Here is an 18,116-nt window from a genome sequence, read left to right as displayed (position 1 = left end):
ACTGGAAAGATAGGTTATTTCCTTAATAAAGCTTCAAGTGATCAAAATTGTGACAAAACTATGAATCTCCTTTAAGATGGCATTTTCCAGTTTGTCAACAATTCTGTTATTGAACTTTCTCAAAATATTTCATAGAAACTAAAGGCTATGAACTTATCAGTTTACTTACAGGTAGTGATAGTTTTGCTGCCTTACTTGCCCATTGTGTACTGAAAATAATAAACAATTAAAAAGGAAAACAGTAAGGAACAGGGTAGCAAGCCTATGCTACATTGCTGGCATATATAATACAGGGATATTTCTTACTGAGGCCTATGTATGAACTAGGTTTTCATTTACATTATCATCAGTGTTTTGTCAGTGTTCAGAAATGAGATTCAAGTGTGCCCTAAAGGTCTTGCAAGCTACTTCAAACTAGATTCAGGTGCAAGTAGATGGAAAGTGGAAGTCATTAACAATCTGAACCTCTGCCACTTTGCAAAAATAATTAGTCCTAATTACACCTCATAAAGTGTCCTTCTTTTATTGCAAGGCACAAAACCACTAAATATGATTAGTATCCATTAGAATAATTTTCACTAGGAAGCACATGATTTCCTAGAGTACCTATGCACATAATTCTAAATAGCTCTATTTTCTCTCTCTATTGTTACTCCACTATTATGGAGACTGTTGATCACTGGTGAAAAATCTTGGTGTATGCTAGCTTCCTCCAACAAAAATCCTTGGACTTCCTTCATTCATGTAGGATATGTCTTGAATCTATGTATAATTTATGTGTACTTTATTCTATTACTTGCTTTTGATGACAGTAGGAGAAGCCCCACCATATGGCTTATAGCTCAGATGTGAATTGTTCAAGTCCATGGTTCTGTAGAACAATTCATATGCAATTGTCTTCTCATTGTCCCCAGGGTTACACAATTAGAGCTCTCAAATTTGGTCTGTTTATTCCTTCATTGTTCAATATAAGCTTTTAACATTGTGAACACTGTTGGAACACTTTGGAGGTATCTCCAAATGGCTTTTGCTAGGTGTGGGGCAAAAGCACTGGAAGATAACTTGTATTACTGTAAGTCTATTTTATCTATACAGAGGTTTGAGGCTTACAGAATTTTAAGTTTTGGAAGAATGCAAGACAACCTAGGGCTCCCTCACTTTGTGTTGATGCCATTTCTGCACCCTTTGCATGTGAATTTTAGACTAAGTAGCTTATATTTTCCTTTTATTCCATACTTCTAATAGGATGGAAGTCTATTTCAGTAAAACTAAATACCTAATCATTTGCAATACTTAAACTGTTAAAAAGCCCCTGTATTATCAATCTGAGCTGTATGGATCTAATAAAAAAAAAAAAAAACAATTTAAATGAGTACCTTACAATGCTAAACTTGGAACTTTTCAGCATGGGAACAGCAACTTATGCAAATGATACACAAATACAAGGTCCAAGGATAATCACAAAACCCCCTCACTGCAGTTTTCATGCACGCTAACTGCATTTTTGCTTATAATCTAACATTCAAAATGGTCTCCAGTTGGAAAAAAAAAGGGGAGGGGAAAAAAAAGGAGTTAACCACATTAGAAACACTGTAGATTCTTAGTATTTTGAAACTGACTGAAAAAAAAAAAATCAGACTTGAGAAGGATTCGGTTGCTCAGTGCTTTTATTCACAAAAGAACGAACATCTTGGCAAACATGTAGTATCATACTTTCCACATACCAGCAGAGCCCAGGCAGCAGCAAAATGTTAGTGATCTCTATGCTTTATTGGATGTTAGAAGGAAAAAAAAATAAATTGAGCATAATGGTCAACTATAAATAATGTGAAATATATCCTTGTTTACAGGCTGTTTTAATTAAAATAGATCTTATGCTGCCTCCTGTTGGTCACCTACAAACAGAAACATCTACAATTATACTCCACATTACAAATTGCAGTCAGCACGTTCTACAGCCTATACTTTGCCTACTACCTAATACTAACCAGAGGAGGTAAACAGCTTTCTTCATGGAGTAATACCATAAATAAATCTGACCTGTTAAATCTACTCCATTTAGTGCATATAATAAATTTTTAACAATAATAAACTGACTTACTAAAAATGTATTTTGAATATAGAAAACCAAAAATTAGTAAATAAATAATAATCATCAGGTCTGTGCAAACATAATCAACATCTGAATAATTGATATTTATTTTAACAACTAAACCAGTGTGATAACATTATCAAAGTGCTAAATGTTTTGATAGCATTCTTTAAAAATTAAGATTATCCAATATAATCACCACTGGATATTAAAATCCCACATATAATATATATTATCTCCATGTATATTCTACTGGTCATGCCTATAACGTGTTCTGTGACATAAAATAGAATACTATTAGAAATGTTTTGGTTACATCGTTTAAGTGCAAATAGTAATTATAGCTTTACATGCAATTTGTTTTAAACATCTTACTCTATTTCAGTGAGAACATTGGTAATCATTAGTCATCAACTATTTTTTAAGGAAGGTACTTTTTCATAAAGTACTGTGAGCTTTGAGAAGTCAGAAAAGATATAGAAAAACTCGCTTTGTACTGACTTTCTGACCTTTTTTAAATTGCATAACAGCTGTGTAAAGTAGAATGAAAAATCTATTTGATCCAGACCTACAGCAGTTATTCATGCAAATAATCCATATTAGTCAGTGTAGCTGAGTTCATTGAGATTTCTTACATCTTTAGCAATCAATCACAGGGTTTGGAATATAGGCTTTTAATTCTATAAGAAAGCCTTATTTTTAACCATAACTTTCTAACACAGCTTCTTCTGCATTCAATTCTGCTACCAGATTTAATACTTTGTGGAATTGTAGCAAATGACCTTCTTTACTTTTGTGAGATCTGTAATACAGGCTTCCCTGCCTAACTGAAGAAAATCAGTCTTATTTCACAGTAACTTTTCTGTAAGCAATGCTACAAAGTAATTGACACTACTACACTATTTCCTGATCACTGAGTAAAAAAGCTCAACTCCACATCATGTGAAATCCATGAATGATCTGTCAAACTGGGAACTGACATTAGTTCCTGTGCAAGTGTAGTGTAGGATATTAAAGAAGCATGTCTATTTTCCAAATTAAGCTTCATTCAGTTTTCACTATCCACACTAAGTTATCTCATATGTCATTGCTCTGTCTGATGTCCTATGCTAGAGTCTTATATATATAGCAAGTAGCTGGATGGAAGACTGCCAAAAAAAGCTGCTGTAACAAAAAACTTGGGGGAAAGAGTATCACCTGAACTACTGACTGACTCACTCGCTGTTTATGTGATCCAGCAATTTGGTCATGACAGTGGCAATTAAAAAACCCTTGCAATTGTCTAGTCTCTTCCAATTTGCATAGCTATTTATACCCATGTACTATGGGTATAGTATGTTACTTCTGTCATTGCATAAACTGCATTCTCACAATACTCAGGTATAAAACCAACACAAATAAACAAGCAAAAGAGAACTGGGCCTTATATTCTGATGTGACAAGCTGCAATAATTAATGGTCAATGAAGTCTCTAAGCTATGCTGAGTAGCTTTTATTAATACTAACACTGCTCTTCTCCTATGTGTCTTATTTTTCTCCTAGAGTTTCAGTAAGCAGGAATAGTATTCTTCCTCTCTCTACTCAATACTACTCAATACATTTGCTTTGTACTAATAAAAAGTTGTGTTCCAATATAAAAATATTTACATTTCCATAAGATGATTGTAGAGGTTACCTAGCTAATTGTAGTTACAATATGATTTGGAGATTCACTATGCAAAAAAGCAAAATAAACGTGGAAGTTGCCTGAAATATTGTAACAAGCAGCTATTTACTTCTACAGAACTGACACACATCTTAATACAAATGAATTATTGAGTGGAAGGGTTCTTCTCTATTAATATGTTTCCCAAATCTGAATAATTTTAATTTATGTACTTATGAAAATAGTTATAATGAACGTTATGTAAATTTATAAAGGTATCTGATAACAAATTATAGAATTAATCACAGAATTCCATTGTTTACTGTTTAAAACAGAAGTATGTTCTAGGCAATATTAAGCTTTAAGCATTAATATTGAGCTTGAGTTTTGCAAAAAGTACATGCAGTAGTGATGTGATACCTTGGCACAGTCGTCTCAAGTCATATGAAAGATGTTTCAGATGCCTCACTAAACTTTATTAAGTTTTAAACTGCTTGGAAAAGGTATGCTTAGATGTTTAGAACCATTCTGTCTGGCATAGGACAACCTTACTGCTTACATGATATTTATAAGGAACATAAGGGCTCTCAGTGTCTTATTTGAGTACCTACTACAAAAAGAAAATTCTCAGGCTGTAGAAGATTACAAATGAATTTATGAAACCTAGCTAATTTCACTGTTCTCCTGTCAGAAAGAGGGCCCCCTCTGTAAGCATGAGATCAAATTTACTTCACGATGTATGCCTAGATTAATATTAATACTAAAAGTCCATTACAATTTTAACATTATAATAGATGACTACTGAAAGTTTATCAAGCAATATATTATGTAGTGTTTACTGTGTAATATTTTAACACTTAAAATGACCATGAAGTACAAGTGTTTTAATTCATTTAAACCACTCCAGAAGATTTTTCACCTCAGAAATACTATTTACTTTGACTTTTAATACAGGTGTAGTTTTGCAACTTTGTATTTGATGTATGACAAGATACAAACTTCTCCCATAGTTAACCAAAGCAACAACTACAATTTATTTTACAGCTTGCTGCTATAAGCAGCCTGGTGACTGCTTAGTAGGTAGCACTGGAGACTTCAGAGCTGGAAGACTTCTGTTAGAAAACATCCTGAAGGGTTTTTTCTTTAGTTAACAACATGACTGAAACAAAGATATCACATGAATCATCCATCCTGTAGAAATCTTGCCCACTCTGCAGTATGTTATTGAAGTTTATCTTGCTACAGGTAATGGGATGGAAACAGAAAACAGAGCTACTACTAAGGCACAAGGATGGAGAAAAACGGGTAAAACTGAAGAGCTGAAGTAAGATGATAGCAATTATCAGTCTCTTCAAGTTAGATACCTGGTTTTAATGCTGTGAAGGTCACTTTGGCTCTTGCCCTTGCTAAGGTCATTCTGATAAGATAAAGTTGACAATTAATTCCTCTTACAGTTTTATGAATATAAAAAATCTAAATAAAACAACAACTAATGTAGATTTCTTTTAAACTTAAGTTACATAGGGGAAACAGTATCACAGTCAATTTTCTCATTTAGCAATTTGTCTACCAGGACAACTGTGAATATTATAGAAATAATGGCACGTATTACACAATGAATTCCTCATGACTATTCTTTTTTGAAAAGTAACATAATTTTCAAAATTATTAATTACAGAGAAGAGTTGTATATAAAATTAATACTTTCTATATAATAACTAGCATGAATGACATGTTAATGGACTCTTCCAAAAGCAATCCTACAACATACAATTTAAACTGAAGATTTAAACAAACAGGTACCTATTTCTCCATCTGTAAATGAATACTTAAAAATCTGTTCTAAAACTTGTGCATTTAAATAGATTCTGTTGATTCAGGAGTTTCAAAATTCTCCAGAGCAAATTGTCAGTACAGGTGACCAGGGGTCCCTATATTTATTAAACTGAATGACCTGACAGTAAAACTCAGTTAAGGCTCTTGGCATCGGTGAAACTTCTTCCCACTCAGACCTACTACTATGGTAGACTTGAACTTCATCTGTGATTTCTTCTGGAGCATAATCACCACCTAGTATATAAATTTTGTCTTCTGTCCCAACTGCCCCTGCATTAAAGCCAGCGCATTCAAAAGATCCTTCCCCTTTCCAAACACAGGTTTCTGGGCAAAAACTGTAGACCTTGTAAGTGGAGAGATCACATATGTACAATGTGCAGTTCACTGGAACAGCTTTGATTAGAGTTGCATGGAAAAACTGCCCAAATTCTGCTACAAGCTCAGACCACTGATCAGTCATGGCATTATACTTAAAGAAACAGTCAAGAGATGGATTAAAGGCATCAGTTATCTCTACTTCTGAGCCAAGGACATAAATTATGTTCTGACATGCACTTGCTTCTGGATAGTAGATACCTCTTGGTAATTGACTTACAGATTTCCAGTCTTTGGAAAGAGGATTATAGGATTCCACATCCAAAAGACTTCGAGTTTCTTGAGCTCCTCTGGTCTTTCCACCTATTACAAAGAGCTGATTTAAGGTTACAACAGATGTGTGCATTGTCCTTGGTTTTTTCATAGCTGACACTATGGAGAATTCATTGCTGACTGGGCAGTAGCACCAGGTTTGGTCAGTGGCATCATGAAACGGTTCAGCAATATGAAGCCTGACGGTCCTGTAACAATTCCCCTTGCATCCTCCAGTTATAAATATTTTTTCTCCATAGCTAGATAAACTTGACCCTGGCAGATCAATCATGTGTGTATGTGGTAGTTCCTTCCATTTATCTGTTTTGATGTTGTAGCAGAATGTATGTCTGTTTTCTCCATCTTCATCAGTTTTATGAACAAATATATATTTTTCTGTTGTTGAAGGACGTGCATCTGGAAACAGTCCACTGAAGTTTTGCACACTTTTAACTGCATCACTGATTATTACTGAGCAATTAGCACTCTTAAGTAAGTATTCTTCAGAATGCAGAAAGTCCTGCAAAGTCTTTTCAGGTAACTGGTGTAGTCTCACTTTTTTAATTAAATTAGGCAGGTATTTCTGCCGTGTTTCTAAGTTGTGTTTGGTCCACTGGAGGACAGCTTTCAACACTGATTCTTCCTCAGGGACATTTAGCTCATCAGCCTCAAGACATTTTTGTAATATTTCAAAATTCATCTCCAAAAAATCACTTGATCTGAGCAGCAATGAAAAGTGGTGCTGTACAAAATCTAACGCATGATCAAACAAGCGGATGGACCCATAACTTTCTGATAGAGAAAGCAACTGTAGACAATTCACAAGATCAATACTTTTTATTAGAAAGTCACTGCAAGCTTTGGAAAGGAGTGAAACTTGAAGAAATGATGAGAGTTGGAAGAGCATTTCCACATTATCATTTGTTATCTCTGTTTTTCCTGTGTAAGCGTAATCAAGAAAAGCTTTCACTGCCTTGGGTGATAGATTACTAATAGTAACATTGCCATCATCTCGTTCTTTCATATTAACTTCAAACATGGCTCTGCGAATAAAATATAGAAGATATACACACGAATTAAAGACTTAGCAAGCAGCAGAGGAGTATAATAAGGTAGGCTGATCTAAAATACGTCTAAAGTATGGAAGTTCTTATAAGAAAGAACAATGCATTTACTTGGTATGTTTGAAGAGAAAAGGAGTGGTGATAAGAACATATTCAAAGTGGTGGCTTAAAAAAATGATAGCTGCACCTGCATTTTGTATGGATTTTCACAGAGAGCAATGAAGTGTGCAGCTCTTAGTGTGAGAGAAAATGTGAAACTGTTCAGGATAGCATCAGTTTCAACACCTTAGGAAAGAAAAGGCTAATTTAAAAAATACAGAGTAAGAAAAGGCCCATGATTTAGGTCATGCACTGTGGTTGAATACATAAAATTAAGTGAAAAAAAGCCTTCCAAACTGCAGCCTGAGCAAATGGCAGGATGGATGATGGGCGCATTCCCTGGAAATAAAAAGTATGTGACGGGTGAATAAGGAGAAAAAAACATGAGGAAACTTAATTCTTGCTTTGGAGTTTACAGAGAGATGTTTGAGTACAGGCCAATGTCAGAAAAAAAATGAGGTTTTGACATAGGATTGCACGACACAATGAAACTGTGCAGAAAGTAGTCTGTGACTGAATACAATGACAATTGAAATTGTGGAATGAATTATTGATAAGTACATTTGTGGAAATTTTATTACAACTTTAACTACTTTATTCTAAATATGTAATAACATTTAACTATTTCGCACAATCTAACGTGGCAAGATAAATTAACTAAAGTTTTTCAAGCGGGAAAGTGCTGGCAACAGAATAGTGCTGCAATATCCCTTGTCCTACCCAAAGCATCAGGGATAGCAACGGCTTCTGAATTTGACAAAAGATGATAGTGGAGGAAGATTCAAATAAATAACCAGATGCTAAGTATAGAATCTGGATTATTAATATATCATGGATACTTCATGTTAAAAATAAAGTATTATAGTTCAGTTATACAACAAGTATCTGTATGGTATGGGATTTTTAAAACTGCATCCTTTTCTGAAACCAAAGAGAAAAAAAAACAAACTGTGTATAGCACCTTCTTTGGGAAGTAAACGTCTGGTAAAGCAGGAAGCTGCTTGACTTCCTGAGCAAGAACATAAAATTACAGTGAGACACCCATGTCCCAAAGACCTTTTTGCATACTAAATGATGACACTTAGAATCCTTTCCTCATTAACCCAAGAGCTATGATAGAAACCTCTAATTACACAGTAAAATAGCAATGGAACAATACCAGCAGGAGAGCAATATAGGCAAAGGCCTCGACTCTGAAAGCTAACAAATAAGGATCAAAATATTGCTGAATCTTGGATTTACACAAGGAAAAAAAATTAGGAGAAGTCCAAAGGCCAAGGAAGACAAAAGGTGTTCTGTTTTAAAACATATCTAGTGGACTTAAGTACTTTTTCATCCTTGAAGGTAAAAAATGGGCCTTGCAATCAAGGATGACTTATGAATCTGATGGTTGCTATCAACTCTTTGCAGTAGGGAGAGATCTTTCCTAGCAAATTTTCATCTGAAGAGCCTGTAGGTAGTGAAAAGGACACATACGTTACCATGTGCATAAGTTCAGTTCTAAAAATTACCACTGGAAGCTATTTCATCCTAATATTTCTTTCTACCAGAGCATCTCTGTGCTGGCAAGCAGTGAAGAAATAAATGCAAGTAGTTCTTTGTGTCAGAGGAAAACAAAATGTGCTGCTACAGGGGAGAAATTGCTCATTTCATCTGATTTCTCCTTTTTTTTCAATAATTCTAAGCATATGTCTAGCTATCTTCTGTCAGATATGGCAGACTCCCATAGAACATGGGATATTCCAGGACATTTGAAAATAACACTTGTCACCTATGTATGGGCAACTGAATTGAGGTCATTAACTCATTTCCAGGAGCCCATTTTTTCATTGTTAGAGTATTAGCTTTGTTTTATTTAACACTGTATTCAGAAACAGACTTTCAGTATGGAATCGCAAGTTTGAGACTCACTAATAAAAAGGCTAGCAAGGTTCTTCATAAATTAATATTCTGTATGTGAATGATCTAGCTGTTCCTTAAGAACATATAGCTTTAAGCACCAGAAGGAAGATCACAGATCCATTTCACGCTGAAAGGCTGAAATCTGTAGTTTAGAAAAAGTACATCTGTTTAAATACATCTGTCTTAATTGAAGACAATCTATAGACCAACCGTTCATCTTAGATAAACAAAATGCAGTCCCATTCCAAAACCGTGTACAATTCATCCACAATTGCTCAATGGATGTATTTATAACCAACCTGTTATTTTTCACTATATATGTGTCAAAGTACATAGACTGTCCAATACAAAGTCAAACTATATCTTTGCAGACCTTTAAGTACTGATACAGACAACACGTAACTCTTAAATATAAATAACTTGTGTCAGTTCTACCCAAGAGCAGAACCACACACTTATGGTATGAAGCTTGTATTTCAGAGTATGGACTGCTGTCTGAATTCACAGAGTCCTCATGGTACTTTGGAAATACAAACAGATGCACCTGGTGTATCCTTAAAATGATGTTTGAATGCTTTGCTCAAAACTCTGCACACGTATGTAAGTTGTGATTTTTTTTGGGGGGGAATTATATTTCTTTCCTCTCCCCCCAGAGAACTTAGAATCTATTTCCTGCAAACTCATGCCAAATTTGGGTTTACCTGAAAAAATCACTGCATGCTGCCAGTACACAACGATGACAGGGAATTATTTCATCTTTCACGACAATTTTAAAATCAAAAAATATATTTTGTTCTCTGAATTTTTGTAGTACTTTTAGAATCTGTTGTCCATGACCTTCAGCCACTAAGGAATTGATTTTATTTTCAGGAACAGAAATCCCATTGCAAATAGGTCTGCTAATGTAATCCCGTTGATTGGCCATGTTTTCTTCAATCTATTCCTGAAATGAAAAACAAGTAATTGATTCTACAGTCTTATTATTAAAAAAAACCCAAGCAAAATCAATAGACCATAAAACAAACAAAAAAGTTCCCAATGTGAATTTAGTTTGTAAGTCCTATGCACAGTTAGAAATTTGTGTTACAAGTGACTTTTACACAATACTCCTTTGTAAAATATATACACACAGCATATTTTGAAAAGTAAAATATCTGCCACATATCAAGGAACAACTCTAGAAATAATACCCACCTGTAGGAATTTTTCCAGTAAAGTCCACAGGAAGCACATCAAAGAGTGTGATAAAATTTTTAATGGGCATTTAAGAGAAAGACTAGTCCTAGGCTTACCCTCAAAAAACCCCAAACTCTTACAATTTAATGTACAATGAAGTTGGAAAAAGAAAACTTTCTTGCATATTTTAGATTCCAAAAGGCTCATCTTTCTACAGCTTGCAGTGGAAGGGAGATACAGGCTACTAGACTGCTTCCTAAGTGAATTCCCATGAGGCACTCCGGACTGAAATAACAGAATACAAACGAACACCAACAGCCTGGCCGAATCACAGGATTGCTGGGGCTTACCAAATAAGGTCACTTAGACACAGTTTGGTGACAGTACACCTTTGAGTGTTTAGTCAACTAAAACTGATTTTGTCTTGTAGCTCTGGTCTTGCTAGGCAGCTGTATGTTTGCCCACTTCATTTACAGTGGCGTAAATTAACTGCCTTCAGAACCCATTTAAACTTAAGACAGTGCAATCTCCCTTTCAGCAGCCACGTTTTGGTTCTGGTGAAAATCCCCATCCTGAAGTGTACTTTTTCTATGGTAAGTTGGCTTTAACTGTTTTTTACAGTGAAAATATTTCACTCCACTTTGTCAACATAAAGAAGCTTTAAACATGAGTATATTTTATTTACACATATTTAAAGAGCTGTTTATACGCTGCAGATGCATAAACTGCCCTTACTGCAAATCTCAGTCAAGGTTGCCTACTCTAAAGCTTAAAGAAGCATTGCAAGTTTTATTCCAGGATTTTACTTCCACAATTGCAATTAAAATTAGCAACAGATAATGGCCCACCTGAATTGACAAGGGGATAAAAAAATTCCAAGCCAAGCTCAGAACCCAGAAAAATACTGGGTTTGGTTTTTAATTTCATGAAAAGGCTTATCTGATAGCATGATACATTCAGAGCAAACTAAAGCATCAGGCAGTCTTCCTCATGGGAGGTACTTTCACAGCAGACTGATCTATACTTTATCTAGTCAGGTAGCTCCAACCACAAAGAGACCTCCATGTCTCCTGGAATAGAAGAGATCCAGTGATCTTGCTGCCAGCACTGGCACCCGTGCAGCAGGCATCTTCTCCTTCCCATGGCCAGACAATCTCACGTATTCACTCTTTCCATTCTAAGCCTGAGGAACTAGGAAAATACAGAAGAACAAGACCACCATTTATTCTGATAATGTATGGCCTCATAAGCCCCAACTTCAATAAATCATGAAGTAACATTTCTTCTAAACAAAACCTTTTCACAAAGTTCTGGAACTGAAAATAGATAGTAGGCATCTTTCTCCTTTTATATGTAATTTCTATAACAAGCTTCAACCTACAACTTTTTTTTCAGTAGGTAAAATTACCAATTTCAGTAATATTTATCTTTGTATAATGAACACAGCAACATCTACTGTCATCAAGTCCATCTCTGCTATTTTAGGCAAAAAAACATCATATAATCACTTTCATAAAAGCAGTCTAAGTTCCAGAAAGTTTTCTTTTACCACACTATTACCACAAAAAAGACTATCCCAGTACACTGGTGTCGAGACTGAAAACTTCTTAATTACACAATCAATTTATTAATGCTTACATATATTTGTTCTTCTGTTAAATTGTAATTTGACTTAATTTTCTGTTGTATATTTCTTCACTCTTTTAATTATCAAGAGCGTTGATATCTTCTCTCAACTTTCATTAGAGTGAATAACTGTCAAATTTTCCAAGGTCCACTTATAAGACTGAATTTTTGGTTTTCCTTCCTATTTCTTGCAGTTTTCTCTTCATCCTCTCCAGTTTGATCTTAAATTTTCTTCACTGATATCAGATTTGTTGTACAATATTATGGTTAAGATCTCATCATTGTCTCACTACTCCAGTTTGCAGGACATCTAGTGCATCCTAATTCTAATCTCTAATAGCAGTGTCTCATTGTTTTATTAAAAGCAAAATTCAGCAGTGTATCTTTAATATTTTTGTCCACCATTAAGTAATGGAGTAATGAATATCGTGCTGTGACTTAGCCTAATTCACCCTTGCCTCCATTAAGAAAATACATATTAAAAAAATTCAATTCTCATCTTTTGTGTAGCCAGTTCCTGATTTATATGATAATTTTGGTACTAATTTACCACTCTACTGAATCTGTTAACGATTTTAGAGCCCTCCAAACTATCTTAACAATTCAGCTAAAACTTGGTATGTTAAACGAGGCCAACTAGCATTTATAATTATTTCATACTTTCTTCTACAAAGCTATATGAATTAATCAATAGAGGTTTTTTAATAAATATTTGATCAAGTTACTGACAAAAGGGTAGAAAACATATGTTGCATAGGTCTGTAGCTCAGGAAAGCTGGGCTACAAGCCTCCTTTTATTTGTTCTATTAACTCCACAGGATTCCAATTTCAAAGCCTGTCTTTATATGGATTACCCCAAACCAAACTCCAGTAGGTGGTCCATTAGAGTTGGGAACTCCTACTTTTGTTTCTTAGCATATGGCTGTGCTGTAGAGCAACCATCCTTCCAGCATCTCCTGTAACATGACACATGAAACCCTGAGCACTGCTGTACGTGACCCAATCATATACCACTTGACAAAGATCCCCTGCTCACATCCTGGATGTTTACACATCTTACACTCACAAATGCCCCATTAGCTATTAGCCTGGTTTTCTAAAACAAAAAAACACCAAAGAGAATCCAAAACAATTCCAAAGCTAAACTCCCTTAAAATTAATACGCTTGCCCTACGGTTTTTTTTGCTTGAAAGCCACCTCAAACAAGGGGCCAGTTGACCATTACAGTGAAATGCCATAAAAACTTCACGGTTATTAAGGTCAACCCCATATAATACACGATTGGGGGACATATGTGTACCTCTCAGAGCTATCTGTGCAGATCTCCAGTTGAGGGGCAGGGCATTCTGCATGCTTGAAAGCTAAGTAGCAAGCAGCAGCCAGCCTGTGCGTGGCCACAGAGCAGCCTTACATACAGTAAGCTCATTTTGTTCATTATGGTGGATGAAATCGGGGACCACCTGGGAACTCTAAGGGAAGAGTATTCTTATAGTCTGTCACAGAATCCACTAATAAGGACCCAAAGCTCGTTAGTTCTGCTGTTTACAAGACTCCTCTGTTTTAGAATCATAAAATGGTTTGGGTTGGAAGGGACCTTAAAGATCATCTAGTTCCAAATCCTTGCCCGATTTAACACTGTCCTCTTCCCAAGACGATAAGGGACAGAGGAGTCTGGGACACAATGAGCTCGTTGTCACAGATGCCAGGTAACCACACTGAGAAGTGTGATAAGTCCATAGTCGTAATATGAGATATACACACGTTCCTCTTAGTCGCATCTAAGCTATTGGTAAAAAGCTACAAGAAGATGTTTAACTGATGTCAACACCATGTGAACAGCTGCCAAAATCACTCACTGATTTTCTAGAGGAATTGTTTTACTTCACCAATGCTAATGATCCCTTTCCAAAGATAGTTAAAGACATAAATTTTTGATGATTTTCTTTTAGTTGGCACCATCAACAATCCTTCTTAAATGTTCTTACAATTCTGTACGTAGAAGAAATTGAAATGAGTCATTTATTTGCTTATACTTTTCCTTTGGCAAGTCCAGGTGCCCTTTTGAGTATCAGTTTAACCTGGATATATGTTTAATCCTAGATTATACTGAGAGACTGCAAATGCAGCATGTTAAATTCGTATAGCTGACTAAAAACATCCAGGACAGACCTTTTCAGAATATCTGATATAGCATACACTAAAATCATAATCACTGCAATCCACCTCCTAGAAATGGTGTTCACATCCATTCCACCCAATTTGAAAGAGCAAAACAAACAGAATTGTGAAATGAACTTTGAGCAGAGATGAACTTTTGTTTGTGAATGGTCTGATCAGAACATATAATGTACATATATTCATAAATGCTTCTGCTGAGATTTTGCTAAACCAACAATCATAATAGCCTTAGCTGCTACAGCTAATAGATAAAATGGTTACAGAAGGTTAAATGTGCTGATGAAGTTGAGAATGGTGGAAGATGTACAATTAATTCTTAGTGAATAACCAAGGAAAATTTATTAAAAAAGGGAGAATGTGTGTAATAAGAATGGAGCACAAACACCTGGATAAGGGTACAGAAAGACACCAGAAAAGGCTTAGACCAAACTGCTTGATCACTTTATAATAGTAAGATAAAAATATACATACAAATACGTGTGACTTTTAAAAAGCCTGGGGGATGTTGTTTTATGAAAGTATTGAGTATACATAAGTATCACATATAGCTGTCATCACCTTGTCAGAAAAAACACATTATGGCTGTGCCTGCCTGACAATAAACACATCCAAACACTTGTAACAGGACTGAAGCTCGACACTGGTTCCAGCAGGAAGGACACCAAACTTACGTGAGGTGTATAGCCACTCAGAAAGCACAAGTACTGTTCTCTGCTCTACCAACATAGCTGGCAATAACAGTCTAAACTCAACAACCTGTTTTTGGTACTTTGGTATTTACAAACAATTGTAAAACAATCTGTCTGCTTCATCTGACAGCACAATGCAGATGTGCTACGACACCCTTTCACAATTAAAAAAAATAGTTCTTAATACTTCTTAGCAGGTATAAGAAATAAATTGTTCTTCAGTGGAACATTACGTTTGTCACTTGGCCTTCTCCCAACTTGGATAGTATGTCTTACTGGATAACAGGATTTTAAAAAATAGTTAAGAGGTGATATTTTACACCATGATTTATGTACCTATGAAGAAGGAAGAGCAATGAAGATGAAGAAATTGTATACATTTCTCTAGAGAAGTTTCAGATTTTTTTTTCATACAAAACTTAATTGTACAATAATTTATGTTTTGAAAAGGCCAAGGTCAGCATTTTAAAATCTAATATTAAAAATAAGTATTATATTATTAAGTCTACTACATATCCATTAAGATGATTTGCTATTTTCACTCCTTATCCATTCAAAAGGGGAGAAATTTATAATCTGTTAACAAGTTTTAAAGACATCACTCTGCACTACACATCTAATTTAACATTCACCAAGGTGAGTATGAGTGGAACAGATATGTGAAAAAGTTGGTGACAATTCTAATTGCTGACTAAAAAGACAGGAGTGGTTTAAAATATAACTAAACTATAAATACTGAGTAAAAAGTTCTGTATTTTTATATTGTATTAATGTTTTGATTGTCATTAACTGTCTAAGATTGAAAACACTAACAGAATTCCAGGTTCTAGTCTGGAAATTTCAATGCAACTGAGTCTCACAGCTTCTTCATAAATAACTGAACTTCAATGAAAAATAATATTCAGTCAATCATTTTTAGACAATCAAAAAAAATGCATGTGACATTCTGAGGCATTTAATCCACAAAAGTGGCATTTATCAATAATACATATTGAGATAGTATTCTCAGACTGAAAGGTGACACAGAGACTTTAAAGCTTTGTGTTCTTTAGAAGTGATTGAAAAAAGACCCAACATGGAAAAAACCCCAGCACGATACCAGTAGGAAGGAATGAAATGTCACTGGTCTCTGGAAGCATTACAAAAGTGGGAGATTCCTACTCTGCAGGCAGGGATCGTTAAATGCATCTTCTCTCACAAATACATGAATCCATTAAGATAAAGCAATAATCACTTATAAGAACTAAAACTGACTGGATTTTATCCTAAAGCTAAGTTTCTCAAAGTCATCACGTTCGTTTGCAAATTATTTTCTTAGCTAAAAAAGATCAAGGACTGTAATTTTAATTTTCAGAAAAAAAAAAACGGAATTAAAATGCCATGCTACACTTCTAATTCTGGCAAAAATAACAACTGCAAGCTCCGGAAAAGGAAATCACAATGCTTGAAATGTAAGCTACAGTTTGATATTAGTGAATAGCATTTTCCTAGATTTTTTTCTTGACAGTGTTAAATCCTTTTCTGCTGACACTTAACTTATTCTCTTTCTTTGGATACTATTGATTATTCCATCGATTGCTTCACAAAGTCATGAAATAAAATGGGAATAATATTTTGAAATATGATAATTACCCTTGATGAAACATATATGTTTCCTTGATGAAACATATTTCTACACAAATGCTACTTCTGTGTTTAAAATGTTTTGCAAAGAGCAACATATACTCAGTTATAACTATGACGTATTTTAGGCACAAAGACTTTCTGGCCCATGTAGAAATAGCACTTTTCCCTCATGATCAGGGAGCTGTGAATTCTAAACAACAGCAACAATAAAAGGATTTGAAGAAATACTCGCAATAATATAATTTTCAATACTTTTGCATCATTTGTACATGGTCAATATAGAATGGTTGAAGCGTTAAGTATTTCTAAAGGCAAGCAGCAAGAAGAAGGGTTATAAATTTTCAAACAGGCCCCAAATTTTTAGCCATGGTTCAACTTCAGAACCAAAGGGCAAACGAATTTATTACCTTCTGAGGATTTACAGATGGCCTGTAATTGAGGGCAGGTGGGAACCCAATTCTGACAACCATTAGAGCTCTTAGTGCTCTCAGCGAGCACGGGATAGAAGAGGCTTTTGTTTGGACAGATCGTTTGAAGCCAGAACCCAACCAGGGTGATGCAGCGCGTTGCATCTGTTGTGGTGACAATCGGCTCCTCTTTTCTGGGCAAGAAAAGGCAGCGAGGCCAGGGCAGGCAGAGGCCACCCCAGTGCGACCGCTCTGCCAGGGGCTGGGACGGCTTCACCAGCAGGATGGATGTGCTGACGGCAACATCTCAGCCGGATGCGCCGATGGCAGCGATGGGACACCGGGGGCATCACCTGCCATTCACCGGTCACGGTGCCATCAAGAACCAACGTCCCCCGCCCCCACGGCATAAACGCGTCCCCTGTCTCGCGCAAAGCCGGGTGCAGTCGGAAGCTACAGGGCAACTACGTTCCTTCTGCCCCGGCCGGGGTTACCGGCCATCCCCAACCTCCTCATGCCCAAACTCCTCAGCCCCGGCCGCCATGGCGCCCGCCCCGCCTGCAGGGGAAGGGCGGCGCCGCCAGCGCCAGCACTGCGCATGCCCAGGCCGCCCGCGCGTGCGCCCCGCGGCGGCTCCGTTCATTCTAAGGGAGGACTAATTCTGGCAGGACGCGCGGGATGGGGCAGAGGGTTTCCTTGCTCTCAAAGCGCGACCCCGGGGCCCAGCCGCGGGATGTGGCGGCCTCCAGCACTGCCACCGCTCCGTAGCCGGCCAAGCGCCAGTCCCCCCTGAGCGCTCCCTCCGAGCAGCGCGCACCCACCTGCAGCCAACACCCGTAGCTCACCGACCGCTCTGGCCCACCCTCCGCTGCAGTCGCACCAACAGATTGGGGCCTTCTGGTGTCATTCTCTCGCTCCTTGCGCTCGGAATGGCTCCGCCGGCCGTCAATCCAGGGCAGAGCCCGCCCATCTCCGCGAGCTGGTTCCTCCCCGACGGCACCACGGGTGTAGCTCCGCCGCAGGCACCGCCTTTCCCCTGATAGGCCGGTACCTGGCGCATTCCCCTGTCACTCATGGGGTGCTCTGACATCGGACTGGTCGTGGTGCCTCGGGGGCGGGGCCTTCCGTCCCTCCCGCACGCCGATAGGC

The 18,116-nt window shown here is 36.9% G+C and overlaps 1 protein-coding gene across 8 annotated transcripts; it reads right to left on the bottom strand.

Moving 5' to 3' along the window:
* Window positions 1-1,652: 1,652 nt before the first annotated feature.
* KBTBD3 (kelch repeat and BTB domain containing 3) lies at window positions 1,653-17,903 on the bottom strand. Of its 8 annotated transcripts, none has more exons than XM_027668322.1 (5): window positions 17,789-17,903; window positions 11,501-11,632; window positions 10,460-10,726; window positions 9,967-10,208; window positions 1,653-7,243 (listed from the first exon to the last, which is right to left on the bottom strand). In XM_027668322.1, the coding sequence occupies exons 4-5, from the start codon at window positions 10,188-10,190 to the stop codon at window positions 5,623-5,625; spliced, it is 1,845 nt and encodes a 614-aa protein (XP_027524123.1). In that variant the 5' UTR covers window positions 10,191-10,208; window positions 10,460-10,726; window positions 11,501-11,632; window positions 17,789-17,903; the 3' UTR covers window positions 1,653-5,622. The 8 variants fall into 8 exon arrangements, with proteins under 8 accessions (XP_027524123.1, XP_027521766.1, XP_027523350.1 ...); XM_027665965.1 differs by lacking the exon at window positions 17,789-17,903 and adding exons at window positions 13,924-14,056; window positions 16,968-17,512 and having other exon boundaries at window positions 10,460-11,632; XM_027667549.1 differs by lacking the exon at window positions 10,460-10,726 and having other exon boundaries at window positions 11,290-11,632.
* Between the last annotated feature and the right edge of the window lie 213 nt (window positions 17,904-18,116).

Source organism: Corapipo altera, unplaced genomic scaffold (assembly GCF_003945725.1).
Source record: "Corapipo altera isolate COAL_440 unplaced genomic scaffold, ASM394572v1 0, whole genome shotgun sequence".
Classification (NCBI taxonomy): Eukaryota; Metazoa; Chordata; class Aves; order Passeriformes; family Pipridae; genus Corapipo; species Corapipo altera.
Note: the sequence above shows the minus strand (reverse complement) of the source record. Positions and strands in the feature narration are given on the sequence as shown.

What these genes read in the sequence shown, in the direction of transcription:
- KBTBD3 (XM_027667549.1), bottom strand. Translation starts at nt 10,190, where the DNA reads ATGGCCAATCAACGGGATTACATTAGCAGACCTATTTGCAATGGGATT. An exon ending in GCATGCAGTGATTTTTTCAG is followed by an intron (nt 7,244 to 9,966) that starts GTAAACCCAAAT and finishes TTTTATTCGCAG; the next exon opens with AGCCATGTTTGAAGTTAATA.